Below are 26,414 nucleotides of genomic sequence, written 5' to 3'. Positions count from 1 at the left end.
ATTGTAGATAAAGTGTACGCAGCTGTGGTCCGTCCAAAGGAGAGCCGTGGTGTGGTTGAAGGAGACATGTTTGCTGGAGGTGAAGATGGGGTCGAGTGTGTGCCCTGCGATGTGGGTGGGGGTAGTGACAAGTTGTTTAAGTCCGAGGTTGGCGAGATTGTCCAGAAGGGTGGTGGTGTTGCGGTCGTTGTTCTTTTTAAGGTGAAAGTTGAGGTCTCCCAAAAGAATGTAGTCCTCGGAGGGGAGAGCGTGTGGGGTGATAAATTCTGTGATGTCCTCACTGAATTGTGCACGGGGTCCTGGTGGCCTGTAGAGGAGGGTGCCTCTGAGTGTGGTCTTGGGGTCGATGTGGATCTGGAAGGTGAAACCTGCAGGCTTTGCTAATGCTTGTTTCAACTGTTTTGTTGTTCTCCAGTCTTCTGAATGTTATTCCCGTTCTTTGCTCATCTTCCGTTCTGTCTTGTCCACGGTCCATGGCTTCCCATCCCGCCTGTCCCTCTTTCACCTGCCCTTCCAGTTGGATCATCTCTCCTCCTTCTCACGTCCTTGCTCCTCAAGTCGTTCCTTTGTCCTTGGGCTGCTTTCTAAACACCCTGTGCTCTGTTCTGGTTGCCCCACTAAACCCACACTTTCTCTGTTTGTGCTCTCAGCTAAACCCTTGCTCTGTTCTGCTGCTTTCTCTACCAGTTCATGTTCTCCCTATTGAGTTTCTTTTCCCCTTGTTTGTCTGTTCTCCCTGCTGTGTCCTCCTGTCTACTGTTCTGATACCCTCTTTCTTTGTGCCCATGCTTGCTTTGTTTTTCATGTTTCTTGTCCAGTTCTGGTTCTGTCGGGGGTGCTGTGGTATTTCAGCAGATCAGTGGGATTTCTTTCTTGAATAGCAGGGGGCTTTGTAGGCCTGGATTGAGTGATTTGCAACCTGTAGAGAAAGCACTGATAGCTGCTTGCGGGGCCACTCTGATCTTTGCTAATTAGTAAAGCTGTGTATTGTGTTGATATTAAACTATACTTGTACGACCCCTTGATTATATCTGCTCTCGCCAACTGAGCACTGAATAAATAGCACATTTGAAGACACCATTGGGTTGTTTGCAAGACTGCCCCTTTTCCCATAAAAACAAGTGCTAACCAAGTCCCTTCTTATTTCCCCTCTTTCTGTCCGGCAGGAAGAAGTAAAGCATTTTATCACACCAGAAAACCTGGACCAGAAGATTGAAGAAGCTTTGGACAATCCCAAGACCTATAACTTTGCCATAGATAAAGAGGGCAGAGTGGCAAAGCGCACTGTGGTGCCCTAGAGATGTGTTCACTGGGCACTGCTCACCCAACAGGAGTCAAGTAATCTTTGCCACCTGTTGGTCACCTGTGTAGCAGCATCCTCCCACAGGAGCCAGGGGATATCTGCCACCCGTGGTCACCTGTGTAGCAAAAGGTTTCCTCAGCCAGATGTGGGCCATCTAGTATCTTAATGAATTGCCATTGTGTCGCTCATAGGAGCCAATCCCAGTTGTCATCTTGACTTTCACGGGTACCGACTAGTTGTGGTCCAGGTAAGAGGTGTTATGCTACACTCAGGAACTGAAGCCAAAAGACCTCTGCATCTCACCCAGTGAAGACCAGAATAGACCTCGGCATGCTGCCCTCATAGCGGGACGAAAAACTGTACGCAAGACCTGGGATCTAGAGCCAGAGAATGTGCTACAGCCTTGGAAATCTTGTTTTTATTTCAGCACTTTCTGACTTGAATATTTTCCTTAGCCTGTGAGAAGAGCCTTTAACCTTGTATGGAATTGAATGTTTAGCAGCTGGAGCCCTGTGGCCAGGACTGCAGCTACATTAAGCATTTTAAGGTGTCTGGAGTTGTGGCTAAAGGGTCACACAATCTTTGTTTCTTTAATAATGATAAAGTAGTGTCTGAGGACTGGTGTGCTGGCATGTCCCTCGGAGAATCTCCCATGTTCACTTAGAGCATTGTCTGTGTAAGTCTCTCAGAGGATAATTCCACTGACTGTTATCTGTCAGTAGTTCTCAGTTTTTTTTACAATATTAAAGATGATGCACACTTATATTTCTGTTTGTGAAAGTTCTTGAATTTTCTTTGCAACCCCACCCAGAACAGTATCAGTTAGAAAAATAAAGTTTGCGTTTGAGGTAGCCTTACTTGCGTTTCTGGATGGAGAATGAACCTGAACTGTGCCCTTGTGTTGTGTGTACAGCTGATAATCGGCTTGTTATGTTATGGGTAGTTGTAAAGTGTACGATTCACCTGGGAGTGTGTCCTGGTGTTAAAAATCGGGAGCGGCGTGGCCCAAGGCTAGGTGAAGAGCAATGTTATTGGTTTCTTACGAAATTCAAGAAATGAGAAGGTGTCTCTGATGTCCAGGGGTAGGTGGTTCCAGGGTTTGAGAGAAGGCGGCTCCGACATGCCATGGTAGGTCATTCCAGGGTTTGAGGAAGGTGGTTCTGACGTGCAAGGGTAGATCGGTTCAGGGTTAGGGAGCGAAGTAGAAAGGCTAGATGCCAAGTATGGTTTTGCGTATTCGGGGGGTGTGTGCGAGTAAGAGTGGCTCAGTGGAGGTGTCTGAAAGCTATGTGTAAGTTAATGCAATTGTTGAGGTGTGTAAGGCTGATGGTGTGCAACGTTTTGTATGTGGTGGGAGGAGCGTGATGGTGTGAATTAGATATCCATTTACTCACCACAGGCGATACTTTTTTCTAATTGACCCTGTGTTTTCCCTCTTCGTCTGTAGCATGGTTGTTCCTAATCCAATTTAGTATCTTTCGTTTTATAATCTATAGGTATTTTTAAATGTTGTCCTTTTTTGCTTTGCTTTTTTTGTTTGACTTTTCTTTTCTCCTATGTTTTAATCATATCAAATTTTTACGGTGCTGAACAACTTCTAAAAGTGCTTTACACGTGATTTTGCAATGTGGGTAGCTGTAGATTTTAGGCCCCAGCTCAACCGGCACATAGGGAAACCCACCAAACCAGCACATTTGAATAATAGACACCCAGGGGAGTCCTGGGTGGGGTGACTTGTATGGCTCTCACCAGGTTTGTTTTACCTAGAATCCTGTGCAAAGCTTAAACTATGCCTAAAAACTAATTTTCCTTGCATTTCTTTGGGGAAATGTCCTGAAATCTGCATGTAACGAAAGATGTAACATTGAATAACAATACTTATTTTTTCATGCCTTTCTGGGGCATAAACTACAGGTTAATAGTAGTCCTCATGACACTGGTATGATCATTCCTGTTGTGGGCACTAGGCTCAGGCACACAAGTGGGGTAGAAATTTTATCGGGACAAGTGGGGAAAGCACCCAAACATCAGACAACTGACAACCACACCTCAAGCAAGTCAATACACATACTGGCTATGAGTCACCAACACACTGCCAGTCCACACACACACCGCCAGCCAAGCGTCAGTCCAGGCACACTGCCAGCCAAGCGTCTGTTCAAGGGGGCACACCAACAGCCAAGCGCCAGTCCGCGCGCGCACCAACAGCCAAGCGCCAGTCCGCGCGCGCACCAACAGCCAAGCGCCAGTCCGCGCGCGCACCAACAGCCAAGCGCCAGTCCGCGCGCGCACCAACAGCCAAGCGCCAGTCCGCGCGCGCACCAACAGCCAAGCGCCAGTCCGCGCGCGCACCAACAGCCAAGCGCCAGTCCGCGCGCGCACCGCCATCACTTTTTTTTTTAACAAACCAGAAAACCAAAACCAAGGAAATGAAAAACCGACTGACTGCAATCAGTTGCCTAACTAACTACATGAAACATTTGCCTACTGTGACACAGAATAAAAAATATAAAACAATACAGACATGTCAGCTAATGTTTACTCTCCAGGTTGTTCAATTTATTTATTCATTTATGCGTTTTGATATAGCGCGGACTTTACCCAAAGGTGTCAGAACGCTTCACAATAGGAACAGTAATGTTACATGAGGAGAAAATTACAAGTGGGCATGTTACAAAAGCAAACGATACGTTACATGAGGAAAAAGTGGCAATACAATGTAGAGGAGCAAGACGAGAAAAATAGGTGGGAGACAAGGAATGAGAGAAAGAGGGAGAGTATGAGACGAGAGGAGGTTTGGGGGGAGAGATGGAAGAAGAGCCGAACAGAAGGGGGCGATAGAGTGGTGAAGGAAAATAGACATTGTGAGAAAATGAGAGGGGAAAAGACAGAGCACACATTGAGGTGCACCATTGAGGTGCAGTATGGGGGGATACCGTGAGATGCGGCATTGGAGCTGTTGAGAGGGAGAGAGCTAAAGCAAAGGATGTGATGTAAATAGGGAAGGGATGTGAGAGGGAGTGGAAGAGAGAACGAGGGAAGAAAAGGACAAGAAAGAAGATCAGACAAAAGAAAGCAAGAGGTGGGAAAGATGAGAGCCAGCTCGAGGAGAAGAAGAGGATAGATAGATAGATAGATAGATAGATAGATAGATAGATAGATAGATGGATGAGCAGGAGAGAGGGGAGGCGAGTGGAAAAGGACGGATAAGAGAGGGGAGGGGGCATGACGGATAGAGAACCAGCTGAGCCATCGGTGCAGAAGTTCAAGTTCAGGAATTTGTATAGCGCACTACTCACCCAGAGGGTCTCAAGGCGCTTGTGGGATGGGGTGCATTATTTATCGAATAGCCAGGTTTTAAGTTCCTTTCTGAAGGAAATGTGGTTCTGTGTGAGGCGGAGGTGAGTGGGGAGAGAATTCCAGGTCTTGGCCGCCAGGTAGGAGAAAGATCTTCCCCCCCCATGGTGGATCTGTGGATGCGCAGAACTGCGGCGAGGGCTTGATTGGAGGATCTTAGTTGGCGGGTGGGTGTGTAGAAGGACAGTCGTGTGTTGAGGCAATCGGGTCCTAGTTTGTAGAGGGCCTTGTGTGCGTGAGTGAGGAGACGGAACGTTATTCTCTTGTTGACTGGAAGCCAGTGGAGGTCTTTCAGGTGGCCGGTGATGTGAGCTTGGCGAGGGATGTCCAATATGAGTCTGGCTGATGCATTTTGGATGCGTTGGAGTTTTTTCTGTAATTTGGCTGTGGTTCCGGAGTAGAGGGTGTTACCATAGTCAAGTCGGCTAGTGACCAGTGCGTGGGTGACAGTCTTTCTTGTTTTTGTGGGGATCCAACGAAAGATTTTTTTGAGCATACGGAGTACGTTGAAGCAAGAGGATGAGACGGCGTTGACTTGTCTGGTCATCGAGAGGGAGGAGTCAAGGATGAATCCCAGGTTGCTTGCTTGGTCTGTGGGTATGGGTGCTGTGCCCAGGGCCGATGGCCACCATGAGTCGTCCCAGGCAGAGGGGGATGACCCTAGGATGAGGTCTTCCGTTTTGTCTGAGTTAAGTTTTAGGTGGCTGTATTTCATCCATTCGGCTACTTCTTTCATTCCTTTGTGTAGATTGGTTTTGGCGGTGTTTGGGTCTTTGGTGAGGGAGAGGATCAGCTGGGTGTCGTCAGCGTAGGAGATGATGTTGAGGTTGTGTTGTCGAGCGATGGATGCGAGGGGGCTCATGTAAACGTTGAAGAGGGTGGGACTGAGTGAAGATCCTTGTGGTACTCCGCAGATGACTTCGGTGGCCTCTGATTTGAATGGGGGGAGTCGGACTCTCTGGGTTCTCCCGGTGAGGAATGAGATGATCCAGTCCAAGGCTTTTCCTTGTATTCCGACATTGCTGAGGCGTTGTATGAGGGTGCTATGACAGACTGTGTCGAATGCGGCGGAGAGGTCAAGTAGGATGAGGGCGGCTGTTTCTCCGTTGTCCAGTAGAGTGCGAATGTCGTCTGTTGCTGCGATGAGGGCGGTTTCGGTGCTGTGTTCAGCTCGGAAGCCGGACTGTGAGGGGTCGAGGGATTTGTTGGATTCCAGGAAGGCGGCGAGCTGGCTATTGACGGCTTTCTCAATGACTTTGGCAGGGAATGGGAGGAGTGAGATGGGGCGGTAGTTCTTAAGTTCAGAGGGGTCTGCTGTGGGTGTCTTCAGAAGGGCGCTGAGTTCGGCGTGTTTCCAGATTTCCGGGAAAGTAGCGGAGGTGAAGGAACAGTTGATGACATTGCGGAGATGGGGTGCGATGATAGCGTCTGCTTTGTTGAAGATGTGGTGGGGACAGGGGTCGGTTGGTGAACCTGAATGAATGGAGTTCATTAGGCGGATGGTGTCTTCAGTGGTGATTGGGTTCCAGGCACTAAGGTTGCTAGAGAGCAGTTTAGGTTAGGAGGTGGGCGGAGTGGACTGTTCTTTGGAAATGTTCTTAAAGCTGTTATGTATGTCGGCGATTTTGTTGTAGAAGGAGGAGGATAACGAATCGCAGAGGTCTTGGGAGGGAGTAATGTCGTTTGAGGCTGCGGTGGGGTTGGTAAATTCTTTGACGATGTTGAAAAGTTCCTTGCTGTTATGGGTGTTGTTGTCGAGTCGATCCTTAAATGCTGATTTCTTGGTGGATCGGATCAATTGGTGGTGTTTGCGGGTGGCTGTCTTGAGGGTGGTCAGGTTGTCAGTGGTTGGGTTTTTTCTCCATGTTTTCTCGAGAGTACGGCATAGTTTCTTGGATTTCTTAAGGTCATCGTTGAACCAGGGGGCCTTTTTGCTACCCTGTTTGGTTTGGTGGTTTTTCAAGGGTGCTAATTCGTCTATGCTGTGAGTGATCCATTGTTTGAGTTTGGTGGCATCTTCGTTTGGGTCCGATGAGAGGGTGGGAGGGTTTTGGTTGAGCGATGTGATGAGTTGGTCGGTGGTGATTTTGTTCCAGTTTCTTCGAGGAATAGGTTGTGGGGGGTTGTGGATCGTGGTAGTTTTGAAGCTGAAGTGAACACAGCTGTGGTCTGTCCAATGGAGAGCTGTGGTGTGATCGAAGGAGATGTGTTTGCAGGAGGTGAAGATAGAGTTGAGCGTATGTCCGGCTACATGGGTGGGGGTGTCAACGAGTTGTTTGAGTCCGAGATTGGCTAGGTTGTCCAGAAGGGTGGTGGTGTTGCAGTCGTTTTTCTTATCCAGGTGGAAGTTGAGGTCACCCAGTAGAATGTAGTTCTCGGAGGGGAGGGCATGTGGGCTGATGAAATCAGTGATGTCTTCGCAGAATTGTTTACGGGTTCCTGGTGGTCTGTAGATGAGGGTGCCTCTGAGTGTGGTCCTGGGGTCGGTGTGGATCTGGAAGTGGAGGTGTTCGGCGGTTGCAAGGTTATCGTCGGTGCTGGTCGTGATTCTGATGGTGTTCTTATAGACGATGGCGATGCCTCCTCCTGTTTGGTTGGTGCGGTCTTTTCGGATGATCTTGTAAGCGTCTGAGATGGCTATGGCGATGTCGGGTGCTGATGATGCGTTCATCCAGGTTTCTGTAAGGAAGGCGATGTCCGGTGACGCAGTGTGGATAGGTCCCAGAGTTCAGTGGCGTGTCTGTGAACCGAGCGGGTGTTCAGCAGGATGCACTTTAGGTGGTTAGAGTCGGAGCTGTGTTTGGAGGTCATGGATTTGGTGTGGGTCTTGATGCAGGCGAACTTGCAGGATACTCTGTCCATCACCACCACCTTTTCTGAATCGTTTTGTCCACCATAAGCGTGGAAGGGTATACTCAGATGTGAGTCCCTTGCTCATTGCACCATCAGGATTCAAGCAAGCCGGGCCGAAGACGGCTGTAATGCCAGAAACCGGTCCCTGGAAGCTTGTTTCCTTCCCAGTATAAGAATTGGCTTGGTAGTTTGGTCTGCCCTGTTCCCATGATGCACTGGGCCAGGGACAGACTAATTTGCATATAGCCAGGTTCTGAGCTGGGATGGTGCAGTGAGCTAAAAAACGGTGATGGATCAAGCCCTGATCTCTTGACTGGGTATGAGTGTTCTGTTTAATTCAGATACTCTGTCCATCACAACCACCTTTTCTGAATCGTTTTGTCCACCATAAGCGTGGAAGGGTATACTCAGATGTGAGTCCCTTGTTCATTGCACCATCAGGATTCAAGCAAGCCGGGCCGAAGACGGCTGTAATGCCAGAAACCGGTCCCCGGAAGCTTGTTTCCTTCCTAGTATAAGAATTGGCTTGGTAGTTTGGTCTGCCCTGTTCCCATGATGCACTGGGCCAGGGACAGACTAATTTGCATGTAGCCAGGTTCAGAGCTGGGATGGTGCAGTGAGCTAAAAAACGGTGATGGATCAAGCCCTGATCTCTTGACTGGGTATGAGTGTTCTGTTTAATTCAGATACTCTGTCCATCACCACCACCTTTTCTGAATCGAACTTGCAGGAGTGGCAGGCGAAGGGTCCATGGGTGTGTCCTGGGGCAGCTACGCAGCATTGGGGTGTGCGTCCGGGATTAAGGGCTAAGAGGGTGGCGGAGTCATACGTTATGCGGGAGGAGTGCGGTTTGCGGGGGCCAGGGGGTCTGGCGCTAGGCGCGTACTGGCGTAGACGGGCTTACCTTTGGCGCGCATGGGGCGCATCTGCTGCGCGTCAACGCTGCGCGCAAAGGCATCTGTCATATATGGATAGTGGAAGGGGAGGGGCGAGGAAGGAGCAGCTGGGAGGCGGGTGCGTGTTGGAGAGGGCGGGCTCCGGGCACAACAACAACAAGAATGGCGGCAGAAACTAAACCGGAAACCGGTTGGGGGAATTAAATAAATAAATTACGCTGTGGGCAGAGAGGCACTAAAGAAATGGGCCACAAGTGATTAATGCAATCAGGTAATGCGAGTGCTACGTTTTCCAGGCAATAAAGGCACTTTGCACATACAATGCGAGCAGGCACAGTCAGGCGCTATCAATTGCAGGGCAGCAGAGCAGCGCTACGATACCCAGGCAGCACAGCGTAAGCCAGGCAGTAGAGAGGCACAGCAGTAAGCACAGGAGACCAGGGGCTGTAGGGAGCGACCGCTTCTGACGAAGTCAGGACTGAGAGAGACAGTGAAGAGGAAACACCAGGGATAAAGCCATGAAGGAGTGAAGAAAGTTCCACTTGCGAGGGAGGGCGAAGCTGACAGTGCTGGGGGAGATCTGAGGAAGTTTGGTGTAGAAGAAATGAAATTCTGACAGCTGGGTGGTGAGTACAGACTGTGAGGGGAAGAGAGCCAGCTTTCATGAAATGAAATATTCAGCAGAGACAAGGTGTCATACAATTAATAATCTGTACAATGTAAACTCCTAAATAAATGATCAGCCCTCCACGGCCCGCTGGCTGCATGAAAGGAGCTGGTGCGCTTCAAGGCGTGTGCCCGGCCCCACAAGAAGGAGACATTCTAGGAGTCAGTATGCGAAGTTGTGCAATGTCACGCGTTATGAAACAGAGGTTGCCTGAAATCATTCAAGAAGAAAGAAAACACGTCTTCAAAACTTTCCTTGAAATGACACGTCAGTGTTCCCTTCTAAGGCTTGTGGGAAAAGCAATGAACTGAATAAAAGCTCAGGCTGTGGCGGCAAGAGCGCAGCCAGGGACCCAGCTGCACGCAGAAGCAGGCAAGAGTAAACGAGCATTGGCCGCGCTGCCGTGAAAGTGACACAGCCGCGAAAGTGAAAGTGATCGTGATAGCGATTTAAGCAGGCTGAGCGATGCGCTTAATGAGCATGATGAAGAAAGCCATATGGCGCCTCTGCTCATAAGCGTGCGCCCCTGCGTGTAACCGCAAGCTGTAGGCCACACTGGTAGCATTTTTTGAACCCCCCTACTAAAAGTCTTGCCAGAGCTGCGCATGCGCTGGCTCAGGCGAGACCTAAAAAACGGCTCCCACTGCACCAAAACTGCCCCCCACCCTTCAAGCCTCCTGGGCAACCGCCCGATGCCTGCTAAAGCCAGTCCGGCCCTTCGTGTTGGTGACTGGCATACATTGGTTGCGTCATTTTGGAAATGAACAGGTGCCGTGCAAAGTATCTGCAACCACGCCAAAGCTACACTAATATATATTAGGAAACCGGTGCGACCTACCTCCTTCCACAGAGGCGGTGAACCTCTGCTCTCCCAACTAATCACACAGCAGCGGCTCAGGGACATCTAAATGATTTTGAGCGCTCTAGGCCAAAAGTATTTTGGAGGCCCCTGTGCGGTTCAGCTTTCAATTTATGATCCAGTTTCAGCTCTCTCGTGTCCTCTTTGGCCGGATCACAAACCGTGCACAGACACGCATGTTAAAATTCGAAACGTGTTTGTAGTTAATATTCCGGGATAGTGATGTATTTTTGTCAATATTGTTAAATAGTAGAAGCTCACTAATGCTACTGCCAATAATCACTGTGACATCCTCCCAGCTCTCATATCGGAGATCCTGTTTGGATCTAAAAGAATTTTTTTTTATGAATGTTGCTTGAAACGAAAACACATTTGCCTGCAAAATATCTGTAACAGATTCTCACACATCACCCACATTAAAAATAAATTAAATGAAAACTGTTTAAAACCATCTGTTTAAGAATCTTATTCAAGGTCATTGTAGAAGAGTAAGATCTGCTTCTTATAGTTACCCCCACTTTTTGCTGATGTAACACTGTTTCTGACTTAGACTGACTGGGGTCCTGAATAGCAGGATCCCAGTCAGTCTATCTGCTTTCTCCTCTAAATTGATTGCATGTGCTTTAGATACACTCCAGATTGGATACTGGGGTACCCTCATCAGTCCCTAGTATATGGTACAGCATGTACTCAGGTCATAGGTAATCCAGAGGCCTCCCAAGGGATGAAGCATGTATTGTAGCACCCCTTAAAGGCCATTCAAAATGACAGAACAGGTCTGCTACTACAGCCTGTGAAAGGTGGTGCATGCACCCCCTACTTAGATATAGGTTACCTAATATCTGTTCTAAATCACTGCACATATAGACCTATCAGTTACCTATATGGCAGGCCTTATCAATCCTGTCAGGGTGCTGGTTTTTATGTGAGAGGGTACTCCTGCATGAGCAGAGCCCCTCTGCAGCCTTCAGAACCTATTTTCCGTGGTTGTCTGTGATGCAGCCAACCATAAATATTCAAGTGCATTATAACCTCGCGGTAAATGCTAACTTTAAAACGGCTGCTTAGAAACATGTTGTGTTTGGTGTGAAACACCTTGGAATCATACCTCCCCACCAGTAACTGGTGTGGGAGGTATGATTCCACCCTTCTAGAGGGGCTTATGTGAAACATAGGTACACTCGGTACCAGCTTTCTTGACCTGGGCATCACAAAATGGAGGCTGCACGCCACAGACACGAGTCTGCCCTCCTGCTGCTGAGCCAAGCTCGAGCAGAGGAAGGCCTGACAATAGGTTTCCTGTCACCTCCCAGTCAGGCTTTAGTGTATTGGGGCTGGGTGGGTGCACTCTGAGGGTGCAAGAAAGTCAGCACTGGGGGCACATTTGGTGTCCCTGTTCATAGCCATTTGCTCCTGCTCTGGTGCAAAATTGGTTTTGGACAGAGGGGTCCCAGACCTGAGTAATTCGAATATAGTATACAATAAAAGTACTCAATTATAAATGGAAAAGAAAAGAAAGGAAGAACAAATCACAAATGCGATGTTTTTATTCACAACGCACTCATATCAACCTTTTTATGGTTAAAACGGTATATATCCAAAAGGACTTTTTTATTTTATCAAATAATTTTGTGCCCACATAGGAGAAAAGGGGGGGAGGGGAGTGCTGTGTGGGGGTTGAGTGAGACAGTTGAGACTCAGTATTCAATGGTATGTGACATAAACAACATAAGTCAAAGTTCATGTATATACTCTTGGGATGGTCCCCATAAATCGGGGCCACACAAAACATGCTTATCTCAATGCATTATGTACAATCAAACTCCTAAATGGCTGTGCATATCCTGCTGATGATAGGAGCTGATAGGGTAGGCAACAGTAGTCTACGTTTCGACCCTAAAGAATTGTAGGGTTGATTGCCCTTACAGCGCGGGTCTTCATCAGGACAAGTGGGGGAAGGGAGGATGGGGCCGATGGGCTAACCTCCTTGCCAAAGTCACAAGTGGGGTGGCGTCAGATGCGTCCAAATTCGCTCTGTGAACAATCTTATTTCCAGGAAAAAAGGCTGGGGTAAATCACCCAGGTCCCTTTGACTTTATGGGTACAACCCTGTTACATGTAACACACAACTGGCGCGAAATTGGACAAAGGAGATAGGTGTAGCCACCCCTCAGTCCTGACTCTCCCATAGGTGGGTCCCCAGAGTTTGTTCAACCCCTTCCTTGGGTATAAAGTAGGAACCCTGACTACAGGACTTTAGATTTTACCTGGATTAAACTCTGCAAGCAGAAACCAAGTACTTTGATGATCTACACTACGCTGGATGACTGAAGAATCTCCCGTGGAGTAAAGGAGTTACTCCCCTGCAGCAGCAGGCACCTAAACGCATCTGACCGGTTTGCATCTCCCGAACTCCTGCGGACGCTAAAGATTTCTGCAACATAGGAGTTGGGTTCCCGAGCGTCTCTGAGGTCGATCTGCTCTCTCAGCAATCCTGAGACCAGTATCCCTTGTGGTGACCGTGCAACCCCAACTCCTGTGTACTTTTGCAGCAGCATATGCTTTTTGGCGACCCCTGATTCTGTGCTTTGGGCTACGTGTAGTCCTGACCCCGAGCAGTATTTCCACTGAAGATTTCCAGCCTACACTCCACGAGTGTTCCGTGAGCTGGCATTTCGGGATTTAGCTCGAGGTCCCTTCGCGATCCCTGGTCCATTGGCCTGTGGGTCCCTGTGAAGGTAACGTTAATTTCTCGTGGGCTTGCCTGGTTTCTCCAAACGTGACCTGACTTCCCATAGCTTGAAGAATTTCCTCGACCTTGCTGGTCCACACCGTAACTTGTTTCCTCTGCCTCCTATTTTCCTTCACCACTCTATCGCCCCCTTCTGTTACAGTTGCCAAGGCTTGTTGGTGTTCAATCCGGACACTGACCCCCCCACCCCCAGCACTCGACATCCTTCTAGGACAGCTCACCTCCGGACTTTAGTCGTCGTCTACGTCTCCTGGTCCCTGTGGCTGCAGAGTCAAGCATCCCTTCTTCGCACCTGAAGCACCCAGTATTGTGGGCATTCGTCTCCAGAGCTCCTGGTCACCCTGAAGTGACCCAGACACTGTCCCCTCTGTTTACAGGTTCTTCTCACCTCGGATCCAGGCATGGATTCCACCAGACACTTTTCATCTTCCCGGCAGCAGCACTTCTTCGCATCACGCCATTGAAAACGAGGGTTTCCAACACCACTTGACACTGGAACCTCGGTTCTCACAAGGGTGCTGGCCTTATAACCTTCTATGTTCCTAAGGGGTTGCTTGAAGTCTTCTCTGAAGTGTCCTTAAACTGTAATTTTCCAACCTCAACTTTCCCATAGAGTTGTACAGAGCTCGCGTCTGTGTTCTCACACTACACCCGTCCTCCGTGGGCTCCCTGTGTCACTCCTTTGGGTGGTTCCTTTGGGTCCTAGCGATTCTATGTGCTCTAGGCACTGTGTCTAGTGAAGTCATTTTTATACCATTTTTTTAGAATATGGTTCGGTCTCCCTCTGGAGCCCGCTGTGTATTGTGCTATTTACTGTCCTATTGCTAAAGTATTGTGTGCCTTGTGCTCTAATCTCATAAAGAGGTTAGTAGAGAGTGTTTACTAATAAATACATATTTTTATGTAACACTTGTGTGGTTCTCTTTTCATTTGATCACTCAGGTGGTAAAACAAGCTGCTTTACATTCCTTCGAGACTTAGCCTGAAGGCTGCTCTCCACAGCTACCACTAGAATAGCTTTCTATGAAGGTTGTCTTTACCCTAATCATCAATAAGGGTTGTTTGGACTGGTACTGGGTGCCCACTTTAAATAGTGGACAGCATTTACCTGGCCAACTTCTCACAGTCATCAGGGCAAGCCTCTCTGCAGAAACGAGCTGAAAGGCTTGGGCCCTGGGATAGAGTCCAATTTGTCCATGCCTTAAAACATCTGTGTGTTTTTGAGAGTTGTCATGTTAATTGCTGTTCATGACGAACGCTGCAATTAACATGAAAACTTTCAAAGATGCACATAATCTGCCAGGAGCCATGCACTATTAATATAAGGCATGCAGTAAGTCCAGATGCTTGGCTTGTGCTTACAGAATCACGAATATGTATGTCCCAACAAATATTCCAACTCGCAGGGCGCTCACGACCTGTGCTAGTCTGCAGAAAGGGTTTGTTGGACTTGGCCCTTTTGGCAGTTTCACCCCTGAACCTTTTGCCTTGTAAGGTTACCTCATTATAGTGATTTCTGGTCTTTGCTCACTTTAGCCCTGTGGCGCAGTGTAAAGTGCGTGCGCTCTCTGAGTGCGTGTGAGATTGACCTGCCCTACCATGGGAATGTGTCTGTCCATGGAAATTCCTGGTGCGTGGGGAGTGCAAGGTTGAGTTTGGTATGTGCGGACTCGTGTGATTAAATGCTGCGCGATGATGTGTGCGGCTTTAATGTGTCTAGTGTGGAAGTGCCACTTCTAGAAGTTGGCCTGCCTGTGCAGTAAATGTGAATGGACTGTCTGGCTTGTGATTGGCTGGAGCTGGCTGGTGTGCCTGGCTCCAGAAGTCCGGATGGGTCTGCCCCAGTGGTGAATGGGGATATCTGCATGTTGATGGCAGCGAGGGGCTGCACCTGGGACCTGTATAGGGCTGTGCTTTCCTCCACAATGCTGGCTCCGCCCCCTGTGGTGCGACTGATGACCCTAGCCTGACCAGTGAATGAGAAAAGGGGCTGAGCACAACAGTGCTCCAAAACCAGCTGCGTCTGGTTTTTCCCCCACCCTGCACCTTGGAGACAAAAGGATTTAGTGTATAAAAAGAGGCTGTGACCTCATGTTAAATGTTCTTGTTTTTCCTGACTAGAATCTACCAGGGGCATGCTGCTGCTGGGGCCCAGGGGAAGGTTTGCCTCCCAGGCCCTGCCCAGCCCCTGGATGCCCTGGATACTGGAGGACTTCTCTCTGGGACCCTTCTGCCATTTCTGGGGTACCTGGAGGACTCTCCTTTGCTGGGAGCTGTTTTGCTCCATTTCCTTGTCCCAGAAGCCTTGCCCTGTGTTGCTAGGACCCTTCTTGTTGTAGGGGTCATTTCTGGGGCCTTTTGTGATTTCTGGGACCCCTGCGCCTCGTGGGCGCTTTATCCTTATTGTTGGGCAGAGCGTTGTCATTTTCCCTCTGGGGGAATGCTCCTGCCCTTTTGTTGCCGATCGGGTGCCCACCCCGCTTATTACTTTAATTATTGCAGGTGCCCACCCTGCGTTATGGCCTTAATTATTTTATAACTGCGGGTGCTCACCCTGCATTTCTCTTCTTAATTTAGAGGGAGCCCACCCCTCATCGATCCGATGCCTGCTACTGCGAACCGCGGCCCGCCTGGTTGTAGGCGGGGCCTGCAGACGGAAGCAGGATGAGAAGGGTGCCGGAAGTCCCGCCGCCGGAAGCAGCAGGAGAGTTGCGGGGCTCCCATGAGGAAGGAGGGATCCCCGGAAAAGAGGAGCCCGGAGCCTTGAGGGCCCCACCTCCCAAGTCCCGGTCCTGAGATGGGGGACCGTGCAAAGCCATGCGCCTAGAGAGAGCCCCACCGCCTATCGCTGCGGAGTGGGCGAGAGGCACCCTGCCGGTGTCCACCCCCGCCGCGCATGGAGAGAGAGAGTCCCACCCCCCCCCCCCCCCCCCCCCCCCCCCACCCCGACAGAGCCGGTGAGTAGGGCCGGGGGGGGAGGCAACAGATGTAGTCCCGCATGGGGCATCGAGTCAGGGCGGCCCCGGTTGCACAGTGGGCCGCCCCAACATGGCAGGGCGGGCTTTAGAGGGCCCCATAGCAGTCAAGAGTGGCCCGTCTTGCAGCGGGCCGCTCCTACGTTTGGGGCATGTTGTTTATGGAGCCTAGGTGGCTCCCCCACCCCCGTTAGTTTCCCGAGCCCAAGGTATCCAGAGAGTGGCTCCACCAGGGGACATATTTTGCAGAGCCCCGATTGCTCAAACAAGGCCCTTGGTTATTTTGAAAGTCCCCATGAGGGACTGGGTACATATTTAATTTGGCGCCCATTTGGCTCCAACCTGCTGCACAGTTATTTCTAGAGCCAGAGGGCTCCAACAGTTTTGCTCCTAAGGGCCAGTGAGGGCCCCTGTCGCAGTTTGCTTCACTGCCCAGCAAGTAGTGGGCAGCTGCACCGTTTAGGTTTTCTCTCTAGGGACATGTGTTCTTTGGACTCAGGGGTGAGTCGCACTCCTTCATCCCTACCTTTGCCTTCCCCAGCTGCGCAGCACTTAGTGCCAGCTGCAGCTTTTAGGCCCTGTTCTTGTCCTCAGCTGCCCAGCAAGTAGTGGGAAGCTGCTACGTTTAGGTTTTGGCGCAGTGGCGTGACCTGGACTTTGATGGGAGTTATGTGCTAAATGTGATTATGTGCTAATGCTTTGGGTGTTAGGAAATGTACTGTGTATAGTATGTTTTGCGCACCCTCTGTTTGATGCCTCTAGATAGGATTTATGCATAGGAGGTTGTTTTACCTGTTTAGGTATGTTAGGGAGATTGTACTTCCCTGTGTGATTTACCCCCCTAGTGTAAGGTTTTACTTAGGTGATGAGGGTCTAATGTAGTGAGACTGATGGGATACTGTGTATGATGGATTTCATGGCGCAGACTGTTGCAAAGTACAGTGATTTACCAGTGGTTACTGGTTGTGTTCTACCATGATTATTTGGTGCTACAATTATTCTATGTTCTAATTGCTATTTCTACAAAGTGCTATTTCTACAAAGTGCTAGTTCTACCAAGTGCTTATTCCTGACAGTGGTCCATGTGGCCCTGTCCTGTGTATATAATCCCTTTTAAATATTGCCCGTGCCAGTTGGCACAATGTACATCCTGTGATTGAGTCTAATGTGTGTGGTATAATACAAAGGCTATTTTTATATATAACCTTGTGTGGAGTTCCTTTTGTGGGTGGTCTGGGATGTTGTTGCTGGTAGGTGCGTGCGCAAATGCTTTACACATTGCCTCCGGTATAACCCTGACTGCTCGTGCCAAGCTACCAAGAGGGTGAGCAGGGGTTATCTTGGTGGGTGACTTCCTTGCCCTGATGTAGAATGGTGGTTTCTTCCTGGCTTTTGCGCAAGCCTCAGACAACCCGAAATAGCCATTTCTAACTGGGTTCAATCAATCAGTCAGTACATTTGTACAGCGCACTACTGTGGGTGGTGGCCGTGGGGGTCTGAGGTGTCGGTGGTTGTTGGGGTGGTGAGGTTGTTGAAGCTGTCGTGAATGTCTGTGATCTTGCGATGGAAGAAGGTGGCGAGGGAGTCTAACAGGTCTTGTGATAGTGGGATGTTGTTGGTGTTGGAGCTGGGTTTGGAGCGTTCCTACACGATGTTGAAGAACTCTTTGCTGTTGTGCGCGTTGTTGTCGAGTCGGTCCTTGAAGGAGGCCCTTTTGTCAGATTTGATGAGGTGAAGGTGTCTGTGGATGGCGTTCTTGTGGGCTGCGTAGCTGTCTGGTGTCTATTCGCGGTGCCATTTCTTCTCTAGTGTACAGCAGGTTTGCTTGCAGGTCTGCAGTGAACCAGCTGGCTTTCTTGTTAGTGTGTCTGTTGGAGGGTTTCTTGATAAGGGCGAGAGTGTTGGCGCAGTTGTCGATCCAACGTCAGAGGTTGCGGGCGGCGGTGCCTGCGTCGGTGGGGTCGGCGGGTGGGCTTAGGGCGAGGGTGGTGTTTAGCTGGTCTTCAGTGATTTTGATCCAGCTGTGGCAGGGGATCTGTTGTGTGCAGTGGTGCGTGGTGGTTTTCCGGAAGGTGAAGTGGATACAGCAATGGTCATCCAGTGGAGTTCGGTGGTGTGGCTGAAGGTGACGTGGGGGCTTGTGGAGAAGATGAGATCCAGCGTGTGGCCGGCAGAGTGGGTGGGCGTTGTTACGAGCTGTCTGAGTCCGAGGGTTGCAAGGTTGTCTATCAGGTTAGTGGAGTTGGTGCCGTCTTTGTTCTTGAGGTGGAAATTCAGGTCTCCGAGGACGATGTAGTCTGTGGAAGCAAGGGCATGCCTGCTGAGGAAGTCAGCGATGGAGTCACCGAACTGAGGTCGGGGCCCGGCGGGTCTATAGACGGGAGTTCCTCTGAGGGTGGTGTTGGGATCGGTGTGGATCTGGAAATGCCGGTGTTCGGCAGTACTGAGGGTGTCATTGGTGCTGGTCGAGACCCTGAGGGTGTTCTTTTCAATGATGGCGATTTCTCCTACTCCGTTGCTGCGGTCCCTGCGGGGGATCTTGTAGCTTTCCGGGTTGGCTTTGGCGGGTGCCGAGGAAGTGTTTATCCAGGTCTCTGTCAGGAAGGCAACTTCCGGGGAGGATTTGTCGAGCAGGTCCCAGAGTTCGACGGCGTGTTTGCGTGCGGAGCAGGTGTTCAGTAGTATGCATCTGAGATGGTTGCGTCCTGTCACGGTGGGCAGTTTGGCGGCTCAAAGGCTGATGAAGCTGCAGCTCCGGCAGGAGAAGGATCCTTTGGTGTGCTTTGGGGCGGCCAGGAAGCAGGTGTGTGGATGTCCGGTGTTGAGTGCGTTGAGGGGGTTGGCGTCGTAGCGGCATCAGTAGTTGTGGCGTTCACGGGGTCCAGGGGGTCTGGCGCTGGGCGTATTCCAGGAGCGGATGGGCGCAGACAGGTTTGCCATAGGTGCTGCACAGCGGCCGCCATATAAGGGGAGGTGGGAGGGAGGAGCAGCTGGGGGCGGGAGCACGGCCGCGAATGGGCGAGCAGGGGGTCAGGGACGCAAGGGCGGAAAAACGGGAGGTTACAACTGGTGGAAAAAACAGAAGGGCTCTGTACAATGCAAGAGGAATAAAGGGAGAAAATAACGGAATAAAGTAGAATATAACACAATAACAGAATCAAAACAGAATATAGCACAATAACAGACCGCAAAATCACATTGAAGCAGACAGGCCAAAAGGGGGCAGAGCGAGCGCACGAACCTACGGCCTACCACTGGCCACCAGGGATGAGGCGCAGGTGGTAGCGAGCCTCGAACTTCTAGCAAGTGGCAGCAGCGGTCTCCGGGGCACGGACACACAGGTGGTGCTGCGCAACGACAGCCGGAGCACTGGTGGCCGCAACTGGTGCTGTGGTGCTTGGGTGCCCCGCCTTGTGTGGCGTTGGGCCCTAGACGGGTGATTGCTGATGCCCCTGCAAACTGTGCAGGACTCAGTGAGAAAGCGGCAAGACCAGGGGTGAAGGCCACTGCGCACAAAGAGGTTGCTGTAGCAGGGCAGACCCCGAATACTGCTGGAGCGGGGAGGACGGGCCTCCTTGAAGACCCGATCAGCCGGAGGGTAGTAGTCACTGGCGTGCTGCTGGGCAGAGTCTCAACACCGGGGTACCATCTACAGGTCTGACCCGTTCCCCAGGTCTGTGGCTGAGACTGACTGCCCCGGAAGGAACCGGCCACGCCTGAGGCCCTTGACGGAGAAGGCGCATTGGCAACTGAAGATACACAGGTGGGCCTGGGGGTGCTGTGGCTGGTGAGACCTCTTTTGGACAGGCCTTGCAGGGTATTGTTGAACACTGTGGTGGCCACCCCCCCTGCTCTCCACGAAAGCCACTGTTGACCTGGTTAGTGTATGCGCGAGAGAGCTGACCGAAGCCGGCCGGCCGGAACCGTGCTGCAGAGATTGCTGGTGAGACTGACGCAGCGGGCGACACTAGACTGATCTGGAGGTTCCTTTGCAGGGACTCTGGCAAGAAGCGGGAGAGTTCCCCAGAAGATTACCTTCATGCCTGGGTGCGCGGAGTGATTTCGTGCCTTCACACTTTGTTGTGTGTTACACAGGCTTACAGCGGAGGCGTGGTGGTGGTCCCTATGTGCTGGGTGGCAGCTGCGACCTTGTGGTGCGTCTGACCCTTCCTGGAGTGCCGCGGATGGGTCCCTTCCAAAGGGACCAATTACCTATGTTGCACGGCTGCACTCTGGCATTGGGATGCCCGCCACGGTACCTAGTTGATTACTGAGACCGTGGAGGTGCCTGAGAGCCCCAGGACGGAGCTCGTGCCAAGCTGGGCTGGAAACAGGGGTCTGTAGCAAGGTCCTGTCAGAAAAGTGCATGGTCAGTTTGAGGTGGCTTCACTTGGACAATAGTGTGGCGTCACATTGAATCGTACACCAGAGTGAACCCGGGGAGAAATTGTGACCGGGAATCAGCGCACTGGCTGCGCCTGTGGCCTGGTGGACCACGCAGATCAGGCTGGTGTGGGCAACGGCATCCCAGCGAGACCCGGGCAGGGCTACAGATCGCAAGGAGATGCACCGTACGGAGCCTGCTGCACTTGGTGTGGATTACCTATGAGACAAGGAGGCAGCCTGAGCAGACCTTTCCAGAGGGTTGCAGGGTGCACTGGATCGAGGCGAGGAGCTTACATTCTGTACTACCATTTGCTTGCCCTGACTTCCCTATAACCTATTTGGAGGAGGCGTAGATCCGAATTAGCGGGACATTGGCATCACAGGCAAACCTAGGGGCCACCAGACTGGGGCTCTTCAGGACAGTGCCCAGGAACAGTCGCAATCTCCCCTGGAGGACCATGTGCAGCAAAATACTGGAAGCCATAGCGGACAAGAAGGTTACCGTCCATCGAGACATTTGTACTGTTGCGGTGGGGCTCGGCCTGCTGCGGGAAGGACATAAGAAACTGTCGGAGAGGGTTATTATTATTATTATTATTAAATTACACTTGTATAGCGCTATCTACCCGGAGGCCTCGTAGCGCTCATGACTGACACTTTATTAGCGCGGGAGCAGGGCAGATCAGCGTGCTTTTGCATACAAGTGTGTTTTAAGGGTTTTCCTGAAGGAAAGATGGTTAGTGGTTTCCCGAAGGGATAGGGGGAGGGCGTTCCAGAGCCTGGCCGCGGTATGTGAAAAGGAGCGACCACCCCATCGAGCCTTCTTGACTCTGACGGAGGTGGCCAGCTGAAGGGAGCCAGAGCGGAGGGAACGCACAGGAACGTAGGGGGTGACCAAGGTCTGCAGAATTGCGGGACCAGTGTGATGGAAGGCCTTGTGTAAAATACACATAGCCTTGAACTGCACTCTCGCCGCAATAGGGAGCCAATGGAGTTCTCTTAAGGCATTCCTAGCTGACTGTCGGCGAGGAAGATTGTAGAGAAGGCGGGCCGCACTGTTTTGGGTGACTTGGAGCATTTGGATGACAAAGGAAGGGGCTCCCAAAAAAAGAGCGTTCCCATAGTCCAGGCGCGATAGTATCAGGGCCTGGACCAGGATCCTCCTGGCCTGAAAAGGAAGCAGGGGGAGCACCTTCCGCAGCATCCTCATCAACCCAAAACAGGTGGCTGCAATCTTAGTGGCTTGTACTGAGAAGTTCAAGGCTGGGTCGAACCAGATCCCTAGGCTCTTTATCTGGGGCTTGGGAGTGGGGGGCTCACCCAGACATGGTGGCCAGATGGATGCAAAAGCGGAGGGGGAAGAATTCCCCAACAGAATGACATCCGTTTTCTCCCCATTAAGTTTTAAACAGGAGGAATGCATCCATCTGGCGACCGCCTCCAGACAGGGACCTAAGGTGTGGGACGAACCCTCCGCGTGGTCTAAAGAGACCACCAGTTGGGTATCGTCCGCGTAGGTGACAATACGCACACCGAAGGGTTGGACTATCCTGTCTAGAGGCTCCATATAAACATTAAACAGGGTGGGGCTCAGGGAGGAGCCCTGAGGAACCCCACACCTGAGAGAATGTTTAGGGGACACTGCCTCACCCTCAAAGACCTGGAAAAACCGGTCGGTCAAGAAGGACGTCAGCCATTCCAGGGCCGCGCCCGACACGCCCATGTCCGTCAGTCGTTGCAACAACGTGACATGGTTAACCGTGTCGAACGCGGCACTCAGGTCCAATAGGATAATGGCGACTTTCCCACCCTGATCCAGCACAGCTCTTGCTTCTTCCGTGACCGCTAGAAGAGCAGTTTCTGTCCCATGTCGCGGACGAAACCCTGTCTGAGAGGCACGCAGGAGACTGTTTGACTCCAGATAGTTAGTTAGGGTGTTGTTTACGTGCCTCTCAAGCAGTTTGCTCAACCAGGGGAGCAGGGAGATGGGGCGATAGTTTGCCATGTTACTTTGGTCAAGATTGGGCTTTTTCAGCAGCGCTCTTACCATTGCGCACTTCCATGGCGGGGGAACGGATTTGGAGGAGATGGAGGTGTCAAGAACATCCAATATGATGGGGCGGATCATATCCATCGCCAGTTTGAGAGTATGTGGGGGTGCTGGATCATTGGGAGATCCAGAGGTGACTTTAGCAGTTAGTTTATCTAGTGCCGAAGCATCCAAGGGTGGGATTGTGTCTAGCCTACAAGAAGCTAAGGCATCGGAGGTTGGGGGGGTGCAGGGTTCCAGCTCGTTATTTGTGTCCTCAAATGAGGAGTAAATTGTAAGAATCTTTTGAGAGAAAAAGTTAGCCAAATCGTTGCAGCGGTTTTGAGCACCCTCAGTATCGGGGCATTCAGCTGGGGGGGAAACGAGGGATTTCACAATTTTAAAAATTTCCCTAGGGGCATTGGCAGCTGCTTGAATTCTGCTGTCGTAGAAGGAGGTTTGTGCTAGTTTTATCTCCTGTTTGTAGAGCCTAATATTGGCTCTATATTCATCCTTCTTAATTTGGGAATAGTCCTGTCTCCAGGCTCTCTCCTGCTTACGACAGGCTAATTTCATACTCTTAAGTGCGGGGGTATACCATGGAGCAGCTTTTGTTTTTTTTGTAAGATTATTGTTTTGAACAGGAAGAACCATATCAAGTGTAGAGGTGATCCAGCCGTCGAAATTGTCGGCTGCTATGTTGGCATGCATCACTTTCCCGGGGGGGTCTCTAGCCAAAGCAGCTTCCCATGCAGGGAGGGAGAGAGAGGACCATTTCCTAGCTTGGTGTTTGGCGAGACAGTGGGCAGAGGGGAGGGTATTTGTGCGCCAGATGAAAGGTATCCCAAAATGATCCGTCCAAGGTAAAGGGATGGGGGGCTCCACTGTAATGTCGTTGATATTACTAAAGACAGTGTCGAGGAGATGACCTCTATTGTGCGTTACATGGAATCCCTTTTGATAGAGGTCCAATGCTTGAAGATTAGCACGAAGCGAGTTAGCAGCAGTGTCGAGAGGATCATCGAGGTGCAAGTTGAGATCCCCCAACAGGGTGAAATTAGGTGAAGATAAGACGACACTGGCAGCCAACTCAGTAATCTTAGTAATAAAATCACTAAGGGCGCCGGGAGGGCGGTAGATCAGAATGCCAGAAAAGGTGGTGGTGGGGGAGAGTTCTAGCGAAAATTGAAGACTTTCGCAGGTCGATGAAGTAAATGGGGTGATTCGGCACTTATAATTGTTCCGATAAACAATAGCCAGTCCACCGCCTCTCCCAATTTGGCGGTCCAATCTCTTAAGAGTAAATCCTAGTGGGATGGCTCCGACAACGGCCGGGTCGTTGTCTGCCTGAAGCCAGGTTTCTGTTAGGAAAAGGGCGTGGGGATTGAGCTCCTCAATCAGTAGACGTAATTCGGTGTGGTGTTTATTAAAAGACCTACAGTTTAGTAGGAACATTCTCCACTCCTGAACAGAAAATGGGCGTCGGTTGACGCGAATTGAGGGACTCCAATTACAGTTTTTACAAATAAAATCAGAAAGAGTAGGCAGAACCAGGTGATCACAAGCCGGACTAGTAGCGTAACGTAGGGCATGGAGTGTGGAACAGTCATAAACCATCGTGGGTGCAGCCACAGCCATGATAAGCAAATCTTACCGCAGGTAGCAGGTAGCGTCTGGACGCGGACTGGCGCAGACTGGCTTCTCTCTGGCGCCTCTCCGGCGCGTCTACGGCGCTACCACTGCGCGTCACCGCTGCGCGGTTGAGCGAGGGACTAAGTAGGTTAGGCGGAGTGGGAGACTAGCGCGTCAACCCACCAAGTATGGCCGCCTCCAATGGAGCAACCAGGAAGTAGTGCTGCTTGCCTCCCTCCACATCAAACAGCACTGGAAGCTGCGGTGGACCGGGGAGTGAGCGAGCACACAGCAAGTAATTAATTACACGATGCACAAAGTATTTAAAACGGTCTAAAAACAATTCTTAGCAGGAATACAAGGTTAAGGAGACAGTCTAATGTCGCGGGCTTAGCACCGGCACAGAAGGCGTTGGAGCAACAGAGGGGGGCGCATACAGACAGGGCGAGCTTGTTAGAACGCAGGGCAGAAGATGCTGAGGGGTGCAATAGAAGGAACAACATCAGAGTCCTGGGGCTGCCGGAACGATGGATTCGGTGATATGGTATCATCCTTGGAGAGCTTGTTGGCTCAGGAATGTGTTCGCACCGGAGGGTTTATCCACATTTTATACGCTGGAGAGGGCCCATAGGGTATCGGCCAAGCAGTTGGCCCTAGGAAGCCTTCGAGACCTGTGGTAGCTAGACTGCTTCTCTTCTGGGACAGAGACCTCCTCCTGCAAAAGGCGAGAGCAGCAGATCCCTTCACTATAGACAACAGTAAGGTCTCCCTTTTTCCGGACTATACATTGGAGGTGCAGAGGAAGCGGGCCTCATACCTGGAGGTCAAGAAGGCGCTGAGAGATGAGGGCCTTCACTACTCTCTGATTTCCTGGCCCGACTGCGTATAATTCTGGAGGGGAACACTCACTACTTTGACTGTCCCAAAGACGCCTGGGACAGGTTGGAGACCTACGAGGGTGAGACACCACAAGACAGGAGCCCTGGAGCTGTCGTACGGAGGGCCACAGAGCTTGGAAAACGCCAGAGATGACGACCCTGTAGGGGGACCGCGAAGAAACCGGCCTCATTGCAGATGGAGAAAGAGAGCTGAAGCGATGCAGGCAGTGGAAGCACTGATGCAGGGTCGGAGTTGTACCCCAGAGGCGGGGGACGGCTCATCGAGAGACACGGCAGACAATGAACCAGCCCCCTCCCACAGTGACCGTGTGAAGCTGCCGATGGTGACTCCAAACACAGCGTGAGGTAATATAAATTTTTATGGTCAATTGTGTCCCCTACTATGTACCCCAACGGCTCTGTGTACGTGCTTCAAGTACATGTATGTTCCCTCCACAACCAGCTATGAAGACGCAAATACATTTGCGTCCAACGTTAACATGTCCTCTTTCAGATCCACCATGAATGGGTCGATTATTCAGTTCCTAAGTATGCCGTGCCACCGTCTTTACATGGTGCACTTTCACGTTTTCCTGACTCTGGCGAGTTAGGCCCTGATTTCTGCCATCGAGCCCTTTCTGCCTTCTGTCTCTGAAAGCTGCAGCCTGGATCTGCATCCATGACCTCTACCTTACTCCCTGCGCGGCGAGCGGTGCCCGGCTCGGCCTGCTTGCCTGCCAAAGACAGTATTCAGCCTTCAAGTTATCTGCTCCGCTCCTCAAATACATTCCTGTCTAGAGATTTAGGTAAACACCTCCCCAGCTGCGGAGCAAAGGGCCCGGCCTTTCTGTCTCCATGCAAGTAATTCACTGCTCCCGTTACCATGGTAGGCCCATGGCCCCTCGCATCTCACGTAGACACGTAGTCGCATATGCACACACTAGCAGTCAGTATAGAATAGCCTCTGCCCGAGAGACTTTTCCTTCTAGATAATACAGTTCCTCAAACACAAGATATCAGATATGATTGGGTTTAGGTTGTTCTGACACGCCAGACTTCTGTCTCCACTTATAGTGCTAAATGTCACGTCTCCTGCACCCTCCAGTCCCACGTCAATCACACGTCATGTTGCCTGCGCGCGCATCCAGCCATATATTTCTGCTGACACTGCAGGATTCTTCTATGGATCCACCCACCTGTGACACTTTTATGTGACGTCTCTAGCACACACCTCCGTGTACGCCCTTTTTCACGCCTTCTGTTACGCACATGTGTTCTTATCTCGTTTCTTTCAGCTGTTACGCCTTCTGTATCCATCACCATTGTATGCATTGACTATATATATTGTACTCTGTTAATAAAGTACCCCCCCATTCCCTTGTCTATCCCTTCCTGAACCCTCGTGGTGATGGAACATGATACCTGGTTCGAACCAATTCCATTTTATGGAATAAAACCCTTATAAACTCAGATGCCTCGGACTCTGCCTCTCATTTTGATTGAGCTATTTTATTGAACTTTACCGCATAGAAATTCCGCATAGGTAAATTTTTATTTACCACATAATTTGACGCCCGAATAGGGACCCCTCCCCCACCTTACACGCCGGCGGTGCGTTGCAGGCCTTGTCCCCTGCCACAGCCGGACGGACACTCATGCGCATCTGCAGGATTTCCTGTATCTCCCTCAGGCCAACGGAGGTGACTGAGACTGCGATCGACACCCAGACGAGGCGGTAAGGAGTGCGGAGGATCCCGACCAGAGCCCAGCCGAGAGAGCAAGGTCCGAGGTGTTTAGAGGCCCACCAGTACCGAAGTAACTACGTCA

General features: G+C 50.9%; 2 protein-coding genes across 2 annotated transcripts in view; one reads left to right on the top strand and one right to left on the bottom strand.

Annotated features, from left to right (window-relative positions):
• The window catches only part of LOC147725720 (small ribosomal subunit protein mS26-like), a 59,026-nt gene extending 56,960 nt beyond the window's left edge, over positions 1–2,066 (top strand). Inside the window, exon 4 of the mRNA XM_086964408.1 lies at positions 1,167–2,066. Within this exon, the coding sequence (XP_086820534.1) occupies positions 1,167–1,298 (132 nt within the window). The 3' untranslated portion in view covers positions 1,299–2,066. The remainder of the gene's footprint in view (positions 1–1,166) is intronic.
• The window catches only part of LOC147725719 (uncharacterized), a 454,500-nt gene that overhangs the window by 338,761 nt on the left and 89,325 nt on the right, over positions 1–26,414 (bottom strand). The gene's annotated exons all lie outside the window — the stretch shown is intronic.

The sequence above is a fragment of the Lissotriton vulgaris genome, chromosome 3_2, assembly GCF_964263255.1.
Source record: "Lissotriton vulgaris chromosome 3_2, aLisVul1.2, whole genome shotgun sequence".
NCBI classification, from domain to species: domain Eukaryota; kingdom Metazoa; phylum Chordata; class Amphibia; order Caudata; family Salamandridae; genus Lissotriton; species Lissotriton vulgaris.
This window is presented reverse-complemented; position numbering and strand designations above follow the sequence as displayed.